The 12,954-nt window shown below is 32.9% G+C and overlaps 2 protein-coding genes and 1 pseudogene across 3 annotated transcripts in view; 2 read left to right on the top strand and 1 right to left on the bottom strand.

Annotated features, from left to right (window-relative positions):
* The window catches only part of LOC125856360 (putative late blight resistance protein homolog R1B-16), a 190,711-nt gene extending 187,660 nt beyond the window's left edge, over window positions 1-3,051 (top strand). The window contains exons 3-4 of one of the 2 annotated variants that reach the window (XM_049535891.1): window positions 963-2,236; window positions 2,823-3,051. In XM_049535891.1, the coding sequence (XP_049391848.1) occupies window positions 963-2,199 (1,237 nt within the window). In that variant the 3' untranslated portion in view covers window positions 2,200-2,236; window positions 2,823-3,051. The remainder of the gene's footprint in view (window positions 1-962; window positions 2,237-2,822) is intronic. The other variant, XM_049535892.1, reaches the window with a different exon arrangement.
* The window catches only part of LOC125856250 (putative late blight resistance protein homolog R1A-3), a 318,417-nt pseudogene that overhangs the window by 28,274 nt on the left and 277,189 nt on the right, over window positions 1-12,954 (bottom strand).
* The window catches only part of LOC125856358 (putative late blight resistance protein homolog R1A-3), a 410,366-nt gene that overhangs the window by 334,292 nt on the left and 63,120 nt on the right, over window positions 1-12,954 (top strand). The gene's annotated exons all lie outside the window — the stretch shown is intronic.

The raw sequence follows: 12,954 nt of genomic DNA, 5'->3' as shown, positions 1-12,954 counted from the left end.
CGTCATTGGAAAATCACGAAGTGGTTGGATTTGATGAGGAAGCAACAAAAGTGATCAATCGACTGGTTGAAGGAGCAGAGTGTCTAGATGTTATCCCCGTTGTAGGAATGCCGGGACTTGGTAAAACCACACTGGCAAGAAAAATCTATAATGATCCTAAGATTTCACGAGAATTTTTCAGTTACATTTGGGTTTTCATCGGACAATCAACGTGTGTAAAAAGGGATATCCTTTTTAATATTCTTAAAAAGTTCACAAATTCCGTTGATGAATTCAAAAACAGAAATGAGGCAGACATAACTCAGGAAATACGTAAGCGCGTGGCTAATGGAGGTAAATGTCTCATTGTCTTGGATGATGTGTGGGATCCAAATGTTGTAGATTTTCGTCAAGACAGTTTTCCCTGATAATAAAAAAGCCCACAGGATCATGATGACCACTCGACACGAAGACATTGCTAGATCTGTCAATAAATATCCCCACAATCTGAAATTTCTGGATGGAGATGAAAGTTTCCAGCTGCTAGAAAAGAGAGCTTTTGGCGTTAGCCGTTGTCCTGTTGAGTTAGTAGAACATGGAGAAGCCATTGTAGCAAAATGTAGTGGAGTACCACTTACAATTGTGGTAATTGCAGGAGCTTTAAGAGGTCGTACGAGCGAAATTGATTGGAAAGTAGTTAGAGAAAATGTAGGGAAACACCTTATACAAGAAGACAAACTTCAGAGATGTGTGAATGTTGTGAGACTGAGTTACAATCATTTGCCACAAGAAAAAAAGGCTTGCTTCTTGTATTTTGGTGCCTTTCCTCAAGGATTTGATATCCCCGCTTGGAAATTGATTCGACTCTGGATTGCTGAGGGACTCATAATGTCCAAGTTGTCGGGCAACGAAATTGAAGAGATAGCAGAGTATTATCTCAATGACTGTGCCAACAGGAACTTAGTGATGGTTATGGGAAAGAGGTCTAACGGTCGAATAAAAACTTGTCGTGTTCACGACATGTTACATGAGTTTTGCGTTGAAGAGGCTACTAGATTGACTCTTTTCAAACAAGTATGTCTCACATCTGATCAAGACATTGTTCCTTCTATCCAAAACTCAATTACTTGTCGTCGAGTGTCTATTCAATCATCTGTTCCTCAAAATTTCATCTCAAAAAAGACGGTTGAAGAACATGTTAGGTCATTGTTATGTTTTTCCTCAAAACAAAAACAAGTTGACTTTTCTAATATCGACATCAAACACATCCCTAACACATTTCCACTTATGAGAGTCTTAGACATTGAATCCCTCAAGTTTAGTATTCCCAGGGAATTTTACCAGCTATTGCAATTGAGGTATATTGCTATCTCAGGTGATTTCAAGGAACTTCCTAAACTCTTCACTTCTTTCTGTAATGCACAAACTCTTATTCTGAATACTTCCAAGCCCACCCTTGATATAAAAGCTGACATATGGAACATGCCACGTTTACGCCATCTGCGCACCAACAAACCTGCAATCTTACCACCCCCTACATGTAGTAGTAGTACAAATTCTTGTTTATTGCAAACTCTATCTCTGGTTACACCAGAAAGCTGCAAGGGAAATGTTCTTTCAAAGGCTGGTAATGTCAAAAAATTGAATATTGAAGGTAATTTGACGCCTTTTCTTGAAACTAGCAAGAGTGAATTTTTCAGCAATTTTCAAGTGCTAAAGCTCCTGGAAAGTTTAACACTGCTAAACGATGATAAGAGTAATAAATCTCTTCACCTTCCGTCAGCATTCTCCGAATGTTTACCAAATTTGAAGAAGTTAACTCTATCAAAAACAAGGTTTGACTGGAACCAGGCATATAGATTGGGGCAGGTGAAAAATCTCCAGGTCCTAAAATTGAAAGAAAATGCGTTCACAGGGAAGTCCTGGAAGATGGAGCCGGGAGGTTTTGAGAAACTTCAGGTCTTGTGGATTGAAATGGCAGATTTCGTGTCATGGGAGGCATCAAACTGTCCCTTCCCAAGACTTAGGAGCCTTGTCCTGATCTCCTGTCTTAATCTTGAGGCTGTGCCAGTTGAGCTTGCTGATTTGGATAACCTTCAAGAGATGACACTGGACAACACACGCAAAGCAAGCGAATCTGCAAGAGAAATAGAACGCGAGAAAAAGAAGAAGCAAGCTGATCCAGAAAGCGGCAAATTCAAGGTCACTGTTCCCTACTGAAGCAGATTTCAATGCCACAAAGTGTAGTTGTTATGAGGTTAGTCCAATTCTCTCCATCTCGTATCATTAAATATCGAATAAGACATTTTTCAATAAGATTACATCTATCCCTATAGTCTCTATACGCAGAAATTAGAGGTAGCAGTGTGTTGTCGTGCTGTCTGTTCATATCAGTAGTCATAGTATTGCTCCTATAGTTTCTTATCCTTCGATTTTTGTTACTATATGTTGTCCCATATACCTCAATTATAGTAATGCTTGTTGTAGTTTCTGTTATGTTACTATCTGCTATTGTTGCTATTATCTATTGTTTCTTGTACCTCCTTCATTTCTTTTTGGGACTCCTTTGAACTCTTTTTCCTTGAGCCAAAGGTCTATCGGAAACAACCTCTCTTCCTTTGAGGTAAGGTTCCTCTCCAGACTCTATTTTGTGGGACTAACTGAATATGTTGTTGCATCGTGGGTTTCGCACTTTGCTGAAACATTAAATTGGGCAACATTACTTTGTTATACTACTAATACAAAATTTAGGTGCCTTTATATCAAACATAGATTATATTCAATTATTTTCGTGTTCGTCACATTCCTCTCCTATTTTTCTCTTGTTTTCCTCCTTTCCGCAGGAGAGTATCGAGGCATGATGATGCATTTGCAGTCTCAGTTCATCTGATTACTAGTTCCAATAAAGAAACTTGTTACAAGTATTGTTTCTGATTCAAACATTTTCAAGTTTGAAATCATTTCCCTGGATGGTTCTGGAGATGTTTTAAATTAATGTTTTGAGTGTTTTCTTTCATGTAATCTGTTCCGAACAAGTATTTTTTGTGTTTTCTTTCAGTACTGGATAATTTGTGTAATCTGTAGTTAATATTTGGATATCTATGTATTGTTCAAAGACATGTTATTTGTTAGTTATGAATCTTATTTCGTGTGTAATCTCTCTGATATATGTCCCAATTGGCCTGAATCTGATGAAGAATAGTAACCAAATGTATTGGCCAAACATCATTTTTTAAACATGGTCATCAATGGACAATTGACACTTTTTTCAGAACATGGTAGTATCTTAAGTGAAGAAGGCAATTACCACTATTACTATTGTTGACATCCAATTTTGGACCTCCACAATATATATTTTCTTAAATTCCAAACGATTTGAAATAATTAGTTTTTATAAAGTTCAATTTTTTTTTTCAAGTTACTTTTAAGTATTTTTCTTATTTCTATGATTTTTAAGTAATATATATACTTTACATAATTATGTATATTATTAGTATATTTCATAAATATTCGAAAGTCATCTAAAAAAAATAAAAAAGATTTTGTTTTGTTTAAATATTTTACTAAGTAGTTTAGTTATATAATAGTTTGCATTTTTGAATTAATTATTTTGCAATGGAGTTAATTATTTTGTTTTGTTAATATTAAGAAGCTTGTAAATTAGTTATATTTATTTATCCTATTTGAAACTCTAGCCAAATCTACCAAAATTAAATCTTTTGATTATTTTTTAAATTCGTTTGGTTAAATTGTTAATTAACTCAATCTCAATTTTAGCCAAGTCTCACCAATTCATCCAATCCTTCATGAGACCAAGTTTGGGCCCTTCTTAAATTTCCAGCAAGCCCAGGCCCCATCCCGAATTCCTGCTCACTTAAGTAAGGAGGAATTGACACAGTTAGACAAGTGTTACATACAATTGACAACATATAGCCCAATATTAATTAGCAATTAATAAAGAAATAAAAAATTGGCACATGTTAGCCTAAAAGTAATATATACATTTTCTAAATTATTTTTAAAATAATAAAAGATATTTAATATCATCTCTCTTGTAACTTCCAACCATTACTCCTTAAAACTAGCAAAAGATTATTTAGAATTATCTCACCTTTCAAATTGTTACGTATTTTTTTAAAATAATAAAAGACAATTAATTACATCTTTCTTCTAACTTCCAACCATTTCTCCTTAAAACTAGCAAAAGATTATTCCTCTCTCCTTTCAAATTATTTCGTATTTTAAAAAATAATAAAAGAAAATTAATACCATCTCTATTCTATCTTCCAATCATTTCCACTTAAAACTAGCAAAATATTGTTTAGACTTATATCTTTTCTTAAAATTAGCAAATAATATTTTGATTATGATTATTCTTATTTCAAAGGTATTCCTATGAGTTCATTACCTGGCAATTATTTTGCCTTTGAACTCAATCCATCTTGGATACATTTGTTTGTATTCATAATAAATTGGTATACATTTATATTTATTTGCATTAATATCTTCCAAATTTTACATATGTATACATTTGTATTGGATACATTCATCCATATTCATTTATAACCTGCTATACATTTGTTCGTATTCATAATAAATTTGTATACATTTATTTGCATTAATATCTTTCAAATTTACATAAGTATACATTTGTATTGGATACATGCGTCTATATTCATTTATAAATTGGTATACATTTGTTTGCATTAGTATCTTTCCAATTTTGCATAGGTATACAGTTGCTTGCATTCCTATTTTGGAATGCAATCAACAAAATTCATTAACAAATTTAGAAAATTTTACATTGTTACGTGTTTGTTTGTATTCATTAACAAATTTAGATACATTTGTTGGAGAAAAAATAAATATTCATTATCAAATTCAATCAATGAAATTCAATAATTTAAAAAATTGTCATAAATATATTTATTAAAAATTGAAAAAACGTCAATTCCAGAAATCACGAAACTTTGCAATTTTTTGGGGAAGAAAACGTTGTAGAATTATAATACAAATACGAAAGTTTTTCAAAAGAAAAAAAATCTTGCATCTAACTACAAGATAAAGAATGTAGAAAATTTCAATTTTTTTTTTTAAAAATAACCCAAACAATCAATATAAAAAAAATTGGTATGATTTGATTTACTTATTGTGAAGAGTTATTGTTGTGATTGATCTTTAATGGAAATATTTTAGAGAAGAAAATAGAAATCCTAAACTTGAAAGAGTCAGAAACAAAAGGAAGAAAGAGAGAAATTGAAAAATACCATAATTCTTTTTGTTTATAAATTATAAGGAGAGAGAGAAAAGAAATAATAAAAGCAAACGTGCTAATCCTAGGAAATAGAGAGAGAAAATAAGGAAAATAAATCAGTTTTTTTTAAAAAGAGAATGTGGCTATTTAATATCAAATAAATATTAAAAAAATCTTTTTTTTGCTAAAAAANCCATAATTCTTTTTGTTTATAAATTATAAGGAGAGAGAGAAAAGAAATAATAAAAGCAAACGTGTTAACTCCTAGGAAATAGAGAGAGAAATTAAGGAAAATAAATCAGTTTTTTTTAAAAAGAGAATGTGGCTATTTATTATCAAATAAATATTAAAAAAATCTTTTTTTTTGCTAAAAAGTTTAAAGTGGGCTATTTATTGCCAATAAGACTATGGATTGTCATGCTATGCCATTTTTTCCTTAAGGAACCCATCCCTTTTCCCCTATAGACCCGGTCCAACTCTTCTTCAACAAAGAACCCAATTCTTTACAGCATTAGCACTGCCAGAAGCAACATTCACAAAAGACAAGGACGCAGCGTCTACGCAGCAATCCCAAACGGCGTGAACAGTAGACGGCGAGTTCACGGAAAATTCACAGCGAAGAACGAGTACAATCCAGTACTCAGTACTCGTTGTCTTCTTCCTCTTTAGTCTCGACAATCCGTACATGGGCAGTGCTAGGTGGAGCAATCTCCTTCCTCAAGCGTCCTTGCTTCGAAATCGGACGACTCTCCTCAACAATCCGTTGCAAATTTGTTGAATTTGGTACTATTGCCAACCGTTTGAGCCCTATCTCCCAAAGAGATTCGAATTCTGATTTCACCCTTTCTCCCTCTAGATTTCCCCCCAAAAATCAGCCTAGTGTCCCTCTATATAAACGCTTTTCTTTTTCAGTGTTAGATGTTGGAAGAAAAATTGGGAAAAAAGTTGTAAAAGGTTGGCAAGAGAAATCATATAAAAAAACTTTTCTCAAAGCTGTAAGCATCATCCAGAACTTACACTTTAGATACATATTTTTTTTCTTCTCGTTCTTCGTGAGTTGCAGAGGAATTAGTCGGATTTCTCAAAGTTCTCATTTGTGGTGTTAAGCTCGCTCGATTTAAAGCTTGTTTGTTCCGGTTGCTGCTCATAAAAAGGTATTTACTGCCCTTGGTAACACTCTAACCTCCGTCCCTTGCCCTCTCTCTCTTTTTTGAATCATGGATACATCATTTTGATACTATCTGAAATGGCATGTTATGCCTTGGTGTAGTAGGAGTATTTCAATATATGTTGTTTTCTGTTTGTCTTAGATGATTTGGTACTTTTCAAAATGATATCGAACTTTGTTTATTTCATGAGTGTGTTATCAATCAGTCTGTTTTGCTTATATTCCGTTCTGTTTTTGATTATCATCTTCTCCTGGTTTGTTGTTGTGTTGTTCATTTCGAGTCAGTCCTAGCATGATTTATCGAATTAGTATGTCCCAGTTGTTGTTTACCATTCTGTATTACCACAAGTTTATTGGGCGTGAGTTTAGTTTGTTGTTCTTTGTCTCGGGTCAATTAAAGTATAGTGTGGCTGCCTTTGCTAATGGTGATATGTAATTCACTTTGCATTTTTGAAATGGTCTGTTAACTTTCTGTTAAGCACTTAGCAAACTTGATTTTGCTTATCCGTTTCTCTGTTTATTAGATAGCATATAATCCCTCTGCCCTTGATTTCTCGCTATGACAAAAGATAAGACTGTAGCTTCTTGTGATTAATATATGGTTAGATCTTTATATTTTGGTAATGCATCCTTATATTGATTGAGTTCTTCGTGGTTAGAATAATCATCAGCCTAGATGTAGACAGAGGTTTCAGTTTTGCTGCTTCATGTGATTGTCTAGGGTCTCTAGTTATGCATGAAAAGACAATGTTTCTTCTCATTGCCTTCGGTTTAGATTTTCGTTATAAGAAGTGTCTCTTCATGCCTAGTTCTGTTAAGTTCATCTACATGGTTTTAATTTTAAATAGTAAGCATTCGTAGTTTGCCCACAATCAAGAATAATTAACTTTGAGTAGTGACTACTGGGTCTTCTTAATTACTCCTTTAAAGTTGTTATTTTTTTTTAATGTCTAACTGTATGGACTAATTACATGTTAGTTTATACATTCTTGAGTTAGTGTGCATTTTCTAGTGAATTAATTTATCCTTCGTGCATCTGTGTTGATTGAATTATATACTAACTCCCTTCCCTTCGTTTTGCATGTGAAATCTGCCCGAGTTCTACATGAACTCCTATGTCCCTCCCTTGCATCTCGAAATAGGCCCAGGAGGCCCAATTCTTTATCGAGTCAGCCGACCATAGATATCGAAGAACGGGTCTCGAAAGTCGGCATACAAGTGTTTGGAACTGGTAAATGAAATCGTATGCACTAGTATACACCTAGTGTATGCGGAAATGGGGAAATGGGCCCCGAATTTTGATTTTGTATTTTGTTACTTTGGGCCAAAGCCCCTTTGTCTTGCTTATTACTATTTTGCTAGTTTAGGACAGGTGGAAGAATTGGGCCTTAGGCCCAAAGGAAAAACATTTTCTTGATGTTAGACTAGAACAGGTGCAAATGACTCAAATGGGCCAAAGGCCCAAAACGAGATTAGGCCCAAGTACTTTCCCAGGCGGACAGAAAACCAAACTTTGGCCCATTCTTTATTACTTATGTTTTATATTTGCTTACTTTTCATTATTCGCATGCTTGTCTGTTTAATTAGTTTTAAGGTTGTTACATTTTAATTTTCCCCAAAGGATAGCCATTTCGAATTAATTTTTTAAAAAAATTAGGTAAGCACTCATTTTTCCTTGACTTAAAAAAAAAAAACATATTTTCAAAAGATAATTAACTTAAGTAGTATCTTAAATATTTTTTTCCCCTTGAGATTACTTTAAACTTTCAAAATTCTTTATTTTCCCAACTTAATTAAGCATGTCTTTAATTAGCCAAATAGTTAATTACTGGATAACCGCGTGTTAGCGGGCATTTCGGGTGCTTTCAAATCCTTGCCGAAATGCTAATATGAACTCCGAATCCCCTTTAACATTTTCATTAGATTTTTGTTTTAATCTTTTTGAAAATATAGTTTTCTTGATTTTTCTTTAAAAATTAAGTGGCGACTCTTAAAAACCCGTTGTTTCTTTTTTAAATAAAACAACTATGAATTGTTGGATGGCATTGTACGAACAGGTGTACTACCAACAAGGATTGTGGTGGAGTAGTACGTACTTCTTGATCCTTAATCAAAAGGATATAGAATAGGGAATGTTCTTAATGTTAGTAGAGTAGATGTCGAACCCTTCGGTTAGCTCCTATGTCTACTTCTTCAGATTTTGAACCCCCTTAGTGAAAATTATGGTTCCACCACTGAATGTGAGACTTATTGGAGCGAATCTAAATTTAATCGGGCCTAGGTACTCTCGTTTATCTTGATGTCAACAAAACTCCTTTCTTCCACAATTAGAACAATTGTTGAGACTAATGAGATGATGAGCTCGCACTGGCATACTAACCACAGGGTTAAAATGGAAGGAAGTTAAAAGTTCGGATAAATTAAATGGAAAATGTTCAAATATGCATTCAACTTTGAGAAAAAATTTATCTATGCTATTTATTAAAAGTTTGGTTCATCTGTGTCATTTTCGTTTGAGAAAAAAAGATTCATCCATGTCATTATTCATTAACTGGAAAAAAAATTGGCTTTGCAAAATCATTTTTTGCACATGATCAATTATGATTCAGCCACGTCATTAATTAAATAATGTTTTTAAAGGGGAAAGATTCAAATATGTCATCAAACTTTGAGAAAAAAAATTATTTATGCCAGCCGTTAAAAGTTCAGCTCATCTATGTCATTTTAGTCAACAAATAATGGCATGAATGAGTTTTTTTCTCAAATGGAAATGACACAGATGAACCAAATTTTTAACATTTTATTTATGTCCTAAAATATTGTTCTTAAGGGATGTATTATACCCTCAACAATTTACTTAATATGGACTAAAAAAATAGTACAAAACAATATTTTACATATATACATCATATAATTTTTTCTGCGAATAATATTCATGTGACTACCCTTCATATAGCTCCATGAGCAAAACTTGAAAACCAACATAAAATCGGAGCCTTATGTTTAATAAGGGAACTTACATAAACTTCACTAGTTTAGGAGCTCATTACTTAGATACACTCTAGTTTGCAATAATATGTATCTTATCAAATTTTGGTGCGTCCAGACAGAGGCTGAGCCAGAGTTAGGAGTTCAGGGGTTCTATATCAATTTTGTTAGGGAATTCACAAGTTAATATACATATATTTATTTAATTTTCTAATACAAATATAGGGTCTACGAAAAAGTTAGTGAGTTCGTCCGAATCCACAAACCCCCACCTAACTCTATCTCTGACCATAAGGCAGGTCATGTAAGGTAGATTAGATTCGACAATCTTAAATATTGGAGTATGTCCTTAGTCGAGATACGATAATATTAACAATTATTAACATTTGGTAGAAATTAGAATAATATCGTAAAGTCATAGAAGAAGAGGAATGTCCATTATAAAGGGATCAATGTGTTTGAAGGGTTAGTAAACTCATTTTGCTCAATAATGAAAGTTAAGATCGATTAGAGTAGACCTTACTTTTCAGATTAATCCAAACAAGTCATTAAGTTATTGGATGGATCCTTCTGTTTCAACTTTTTTTTTTCCTTCTGTTTTAATTTATATGATATCTTTGAAAGTTAAACTTTTTAATTTTGATCATGAATTCAAATATGCAGTCTTTAAGTTGTTCAATATCTAAATGATATCTTGATCAACCAACATTTATATTCATGTTGTTGTAACTTTGGTGTTTTGATGATGTTCACAAACTATGGGACCTGATCCCATGAGTCGAGCATGTATCTCTAGTGAAATGGGGAACAACCGTAAAACGTGATTGGTGAGCACGTGAAAAAAGGACAATATACTCAGCCATTGAAAGTACACTAGGTTGTTTTATTCAGAGGATAATATATTCTTATTAACTTGAAACAACCTAGTCAATATAATTGAGCATAATTGAAAAAGTTGTCTTTAGTCTCTCTCAAGCATAACACAAGCTTTCAAGATTTGCAAGGGGCATGATAGAGTTATCAAGTGTTTTGTTTGTTGTGATTAAAAGATTGTATCTTGTGTGTTTCAACTTGTAAGATCCATTCTTAATCAATAAAGGAATAGATCGTTTCTTTATTACTCTAACCAACAATAAGCATAGTTAGAGTTTACTGTGTAGTAAGTGTTGACACTCAATTTTGGCCTAATATTTTCAAAATTCGTAACTTTTAAGATTTTTTATAATTTTAAGTAAGTTTATTGATAACTATCCTTATTTATCAAAATTTAAGATTTTTTATCAATTAATTTTAAAATTGCATTTTTACATGTCATTAGTTACGTTCATTATATATATATTTTTTATATTCATTTTATTTGTTACATTTGTTAATAATTATTTTGATATTTTGCACAATCTAAAAATTCATTCAAATACAAATATTTTACTTGATCGATAATTTTGGGCCANCCACACTAATCACAGGCCCTCAAGGACTACTAGGCAACCTATTTGGCTTAGTGATTATGTAACTACTTCTAATTTGGTGTATAATTTTCAAAATTAGGGTTGGTGTATAATTTTCAAAATGAGTATGGATGTATTTTTCCCTTTTTGAGCCGCCAAGGTCTCACCACTGTCATCCAAAAACCCACTTCGTCCTCTTTTCCGGCGAGACTCCATTAGAAACCAACCCACAACTCCAAACAAATCCAAACCACCAAAAGACCATTGTCCTCCCTTACTACGTGCTACGGTTCACTGACCAGGGAAGCCATTGACGCCGCTCCGAAAAAACAACCATTTTCCCTCTTCTGTTTATCTCTCTTGCGGCTAGCTCTGGCGAGGAGCTTCAAGCTCCGATGAACCGGAGCAAATCCAGTCGCGACTCAGTCCCCTTCCCCTTCCCCTTGACGATTTTGTTCATTTTTTCAGGTATTTTGATGCAAAGCTCCGGCGAAACTGTGAGCTCGTGAGCAACCAACCAGACTCACCTCTTCTTCTCCAACCCAACCAGAATCCCGTCGACAACAACAACCATCAACAACCACCGGCATGGCTCCAACTACAGTAAATAAACAATCTCTCTTTCACTTCGTCTTTCTTTACAGATCTGGCCGGAGGGGTTCAAACTCCGGCCACTATTCTTATTTCTTACTTTATCCGATGAATATAGTAGCTTTCCGGTGACCCACTGCTTTGTTTACTGATATTGGTTTGATTTTAATTAATTTTTGTTGTTACTGCTTGTTGCTATTCTCACTGTTACGTCGAAATGCGTTAATATTTTGGTTGATTTTTGATTTCGTATCTTTTGTCCAAATTCTTGTTCACGCAATTTCTTGTCCAATCATTAGCTGCCCTTAATTTTGCTTAACTACTGTTGTTATTTTTCTTTGTCTAAGTCTTTTTATTTTTTATGTTTTTGCCGCTTTGTTACATTTATTAGTTAATTCATTGTTATGTTTAGTTGTTATTAGTTAATTATTTTTCATTATTTATTCCTTGTAGAGGACAATAAATGTTGTTGATTTAATCATTTTAGTTGTTGATGTCCATTTGTATTGTTGTTATCAAGATTGTTTCACCTTTTATTATTTAAATATATTATTATTATTATTGAGCTTTAAATTTGATGACATTATTTTTGTTGTTGTGATTAATTGGTGTTATGATGAGTGTTCAGGTGCTTAGTGGAAAACATTGGCAAAGCATTGTTAAAGTTTAGTCATATTTTGGATCATTTGCTAAATTAATTATTTTGTTAAATTGATTTAATATAATATGTTAAAATTGGCCAATGAAAAAATCTCTCCGTCGATTTTAGAGGTCTTTCCATTTTAAAAGACGGAATTTTAGTTTAAGTTTATATATTTTATTTGTTAAAAATGGCCAATGAAAAAATCTCTCCGTCGATTTAGAGGCCTTTCCATTATAAAAGACGAAAATTTAGTTTAAGTTTATATTTTTTGTAAGTTAAAATGGCCGATGAAGAAATTACCGTCGATTTCCAAGACCTTCCATGTTAGTAAGACGGATTTTTATTTTAAGTTGTTATTTATTTCATTTATTTACATTTATATTTATTTACTATTAATACTTTTACTAAGTGTGTTTACAGGTACCCCGGAGATGCTTCCCATTGAAGCCATTCGAATTAGATTTGAATTATACTCTTATTCATTATTGTATATTAATGACGATAGACAAATTTAGGCCGATTCTTATATTATTGTTCTATCATATTACTCGTGTATATTGTAAGTTTATTATACTTGTATAATATTTTATCCTACTCCTTAATTTGAAAAAAATGAATTCAGTTGGGACCCACAGTTGTGGATTTCGAATGATGCCTAACACCTTCCCTTCGGAATAACCTGAACCCTTACCTAGAATCTTGGTTTCGTAGATCACTTAATGGTTTTCCTAGTTTTTCCTAAAATTAGGTGGCGACTCCTTTAAAATTCATTTATTTTTAAAATTCTTTTAAAATTGATTCAATTGTTTATTTTTCGAGTCACCGCGACGTTTCTTCCTATTTGAATAGAGTAGGGATGTAAACAGAATGGCGACTCCGCTGG

The sequence above is a fragment of the Solanum stenotomum genome, chromosome 2 (genome assembly GCF_019186545.1).
Source record: "Solanum stenotomum isolate F172 chromosome 2, ASM1918654v1, whole genome shotgun sequence".
In the NCBI taxonomy this organism is placed as follows: domain Eukaryota; kingdom Viridiplantae; phylum Streptophyta; class Magnoliopsida; order Solanales; family Solanaceae; genus Solanum; species Solanum stenotomum.
This window is presented reverse-complemented; position numbering and strand designations above follow the sequence as displayed.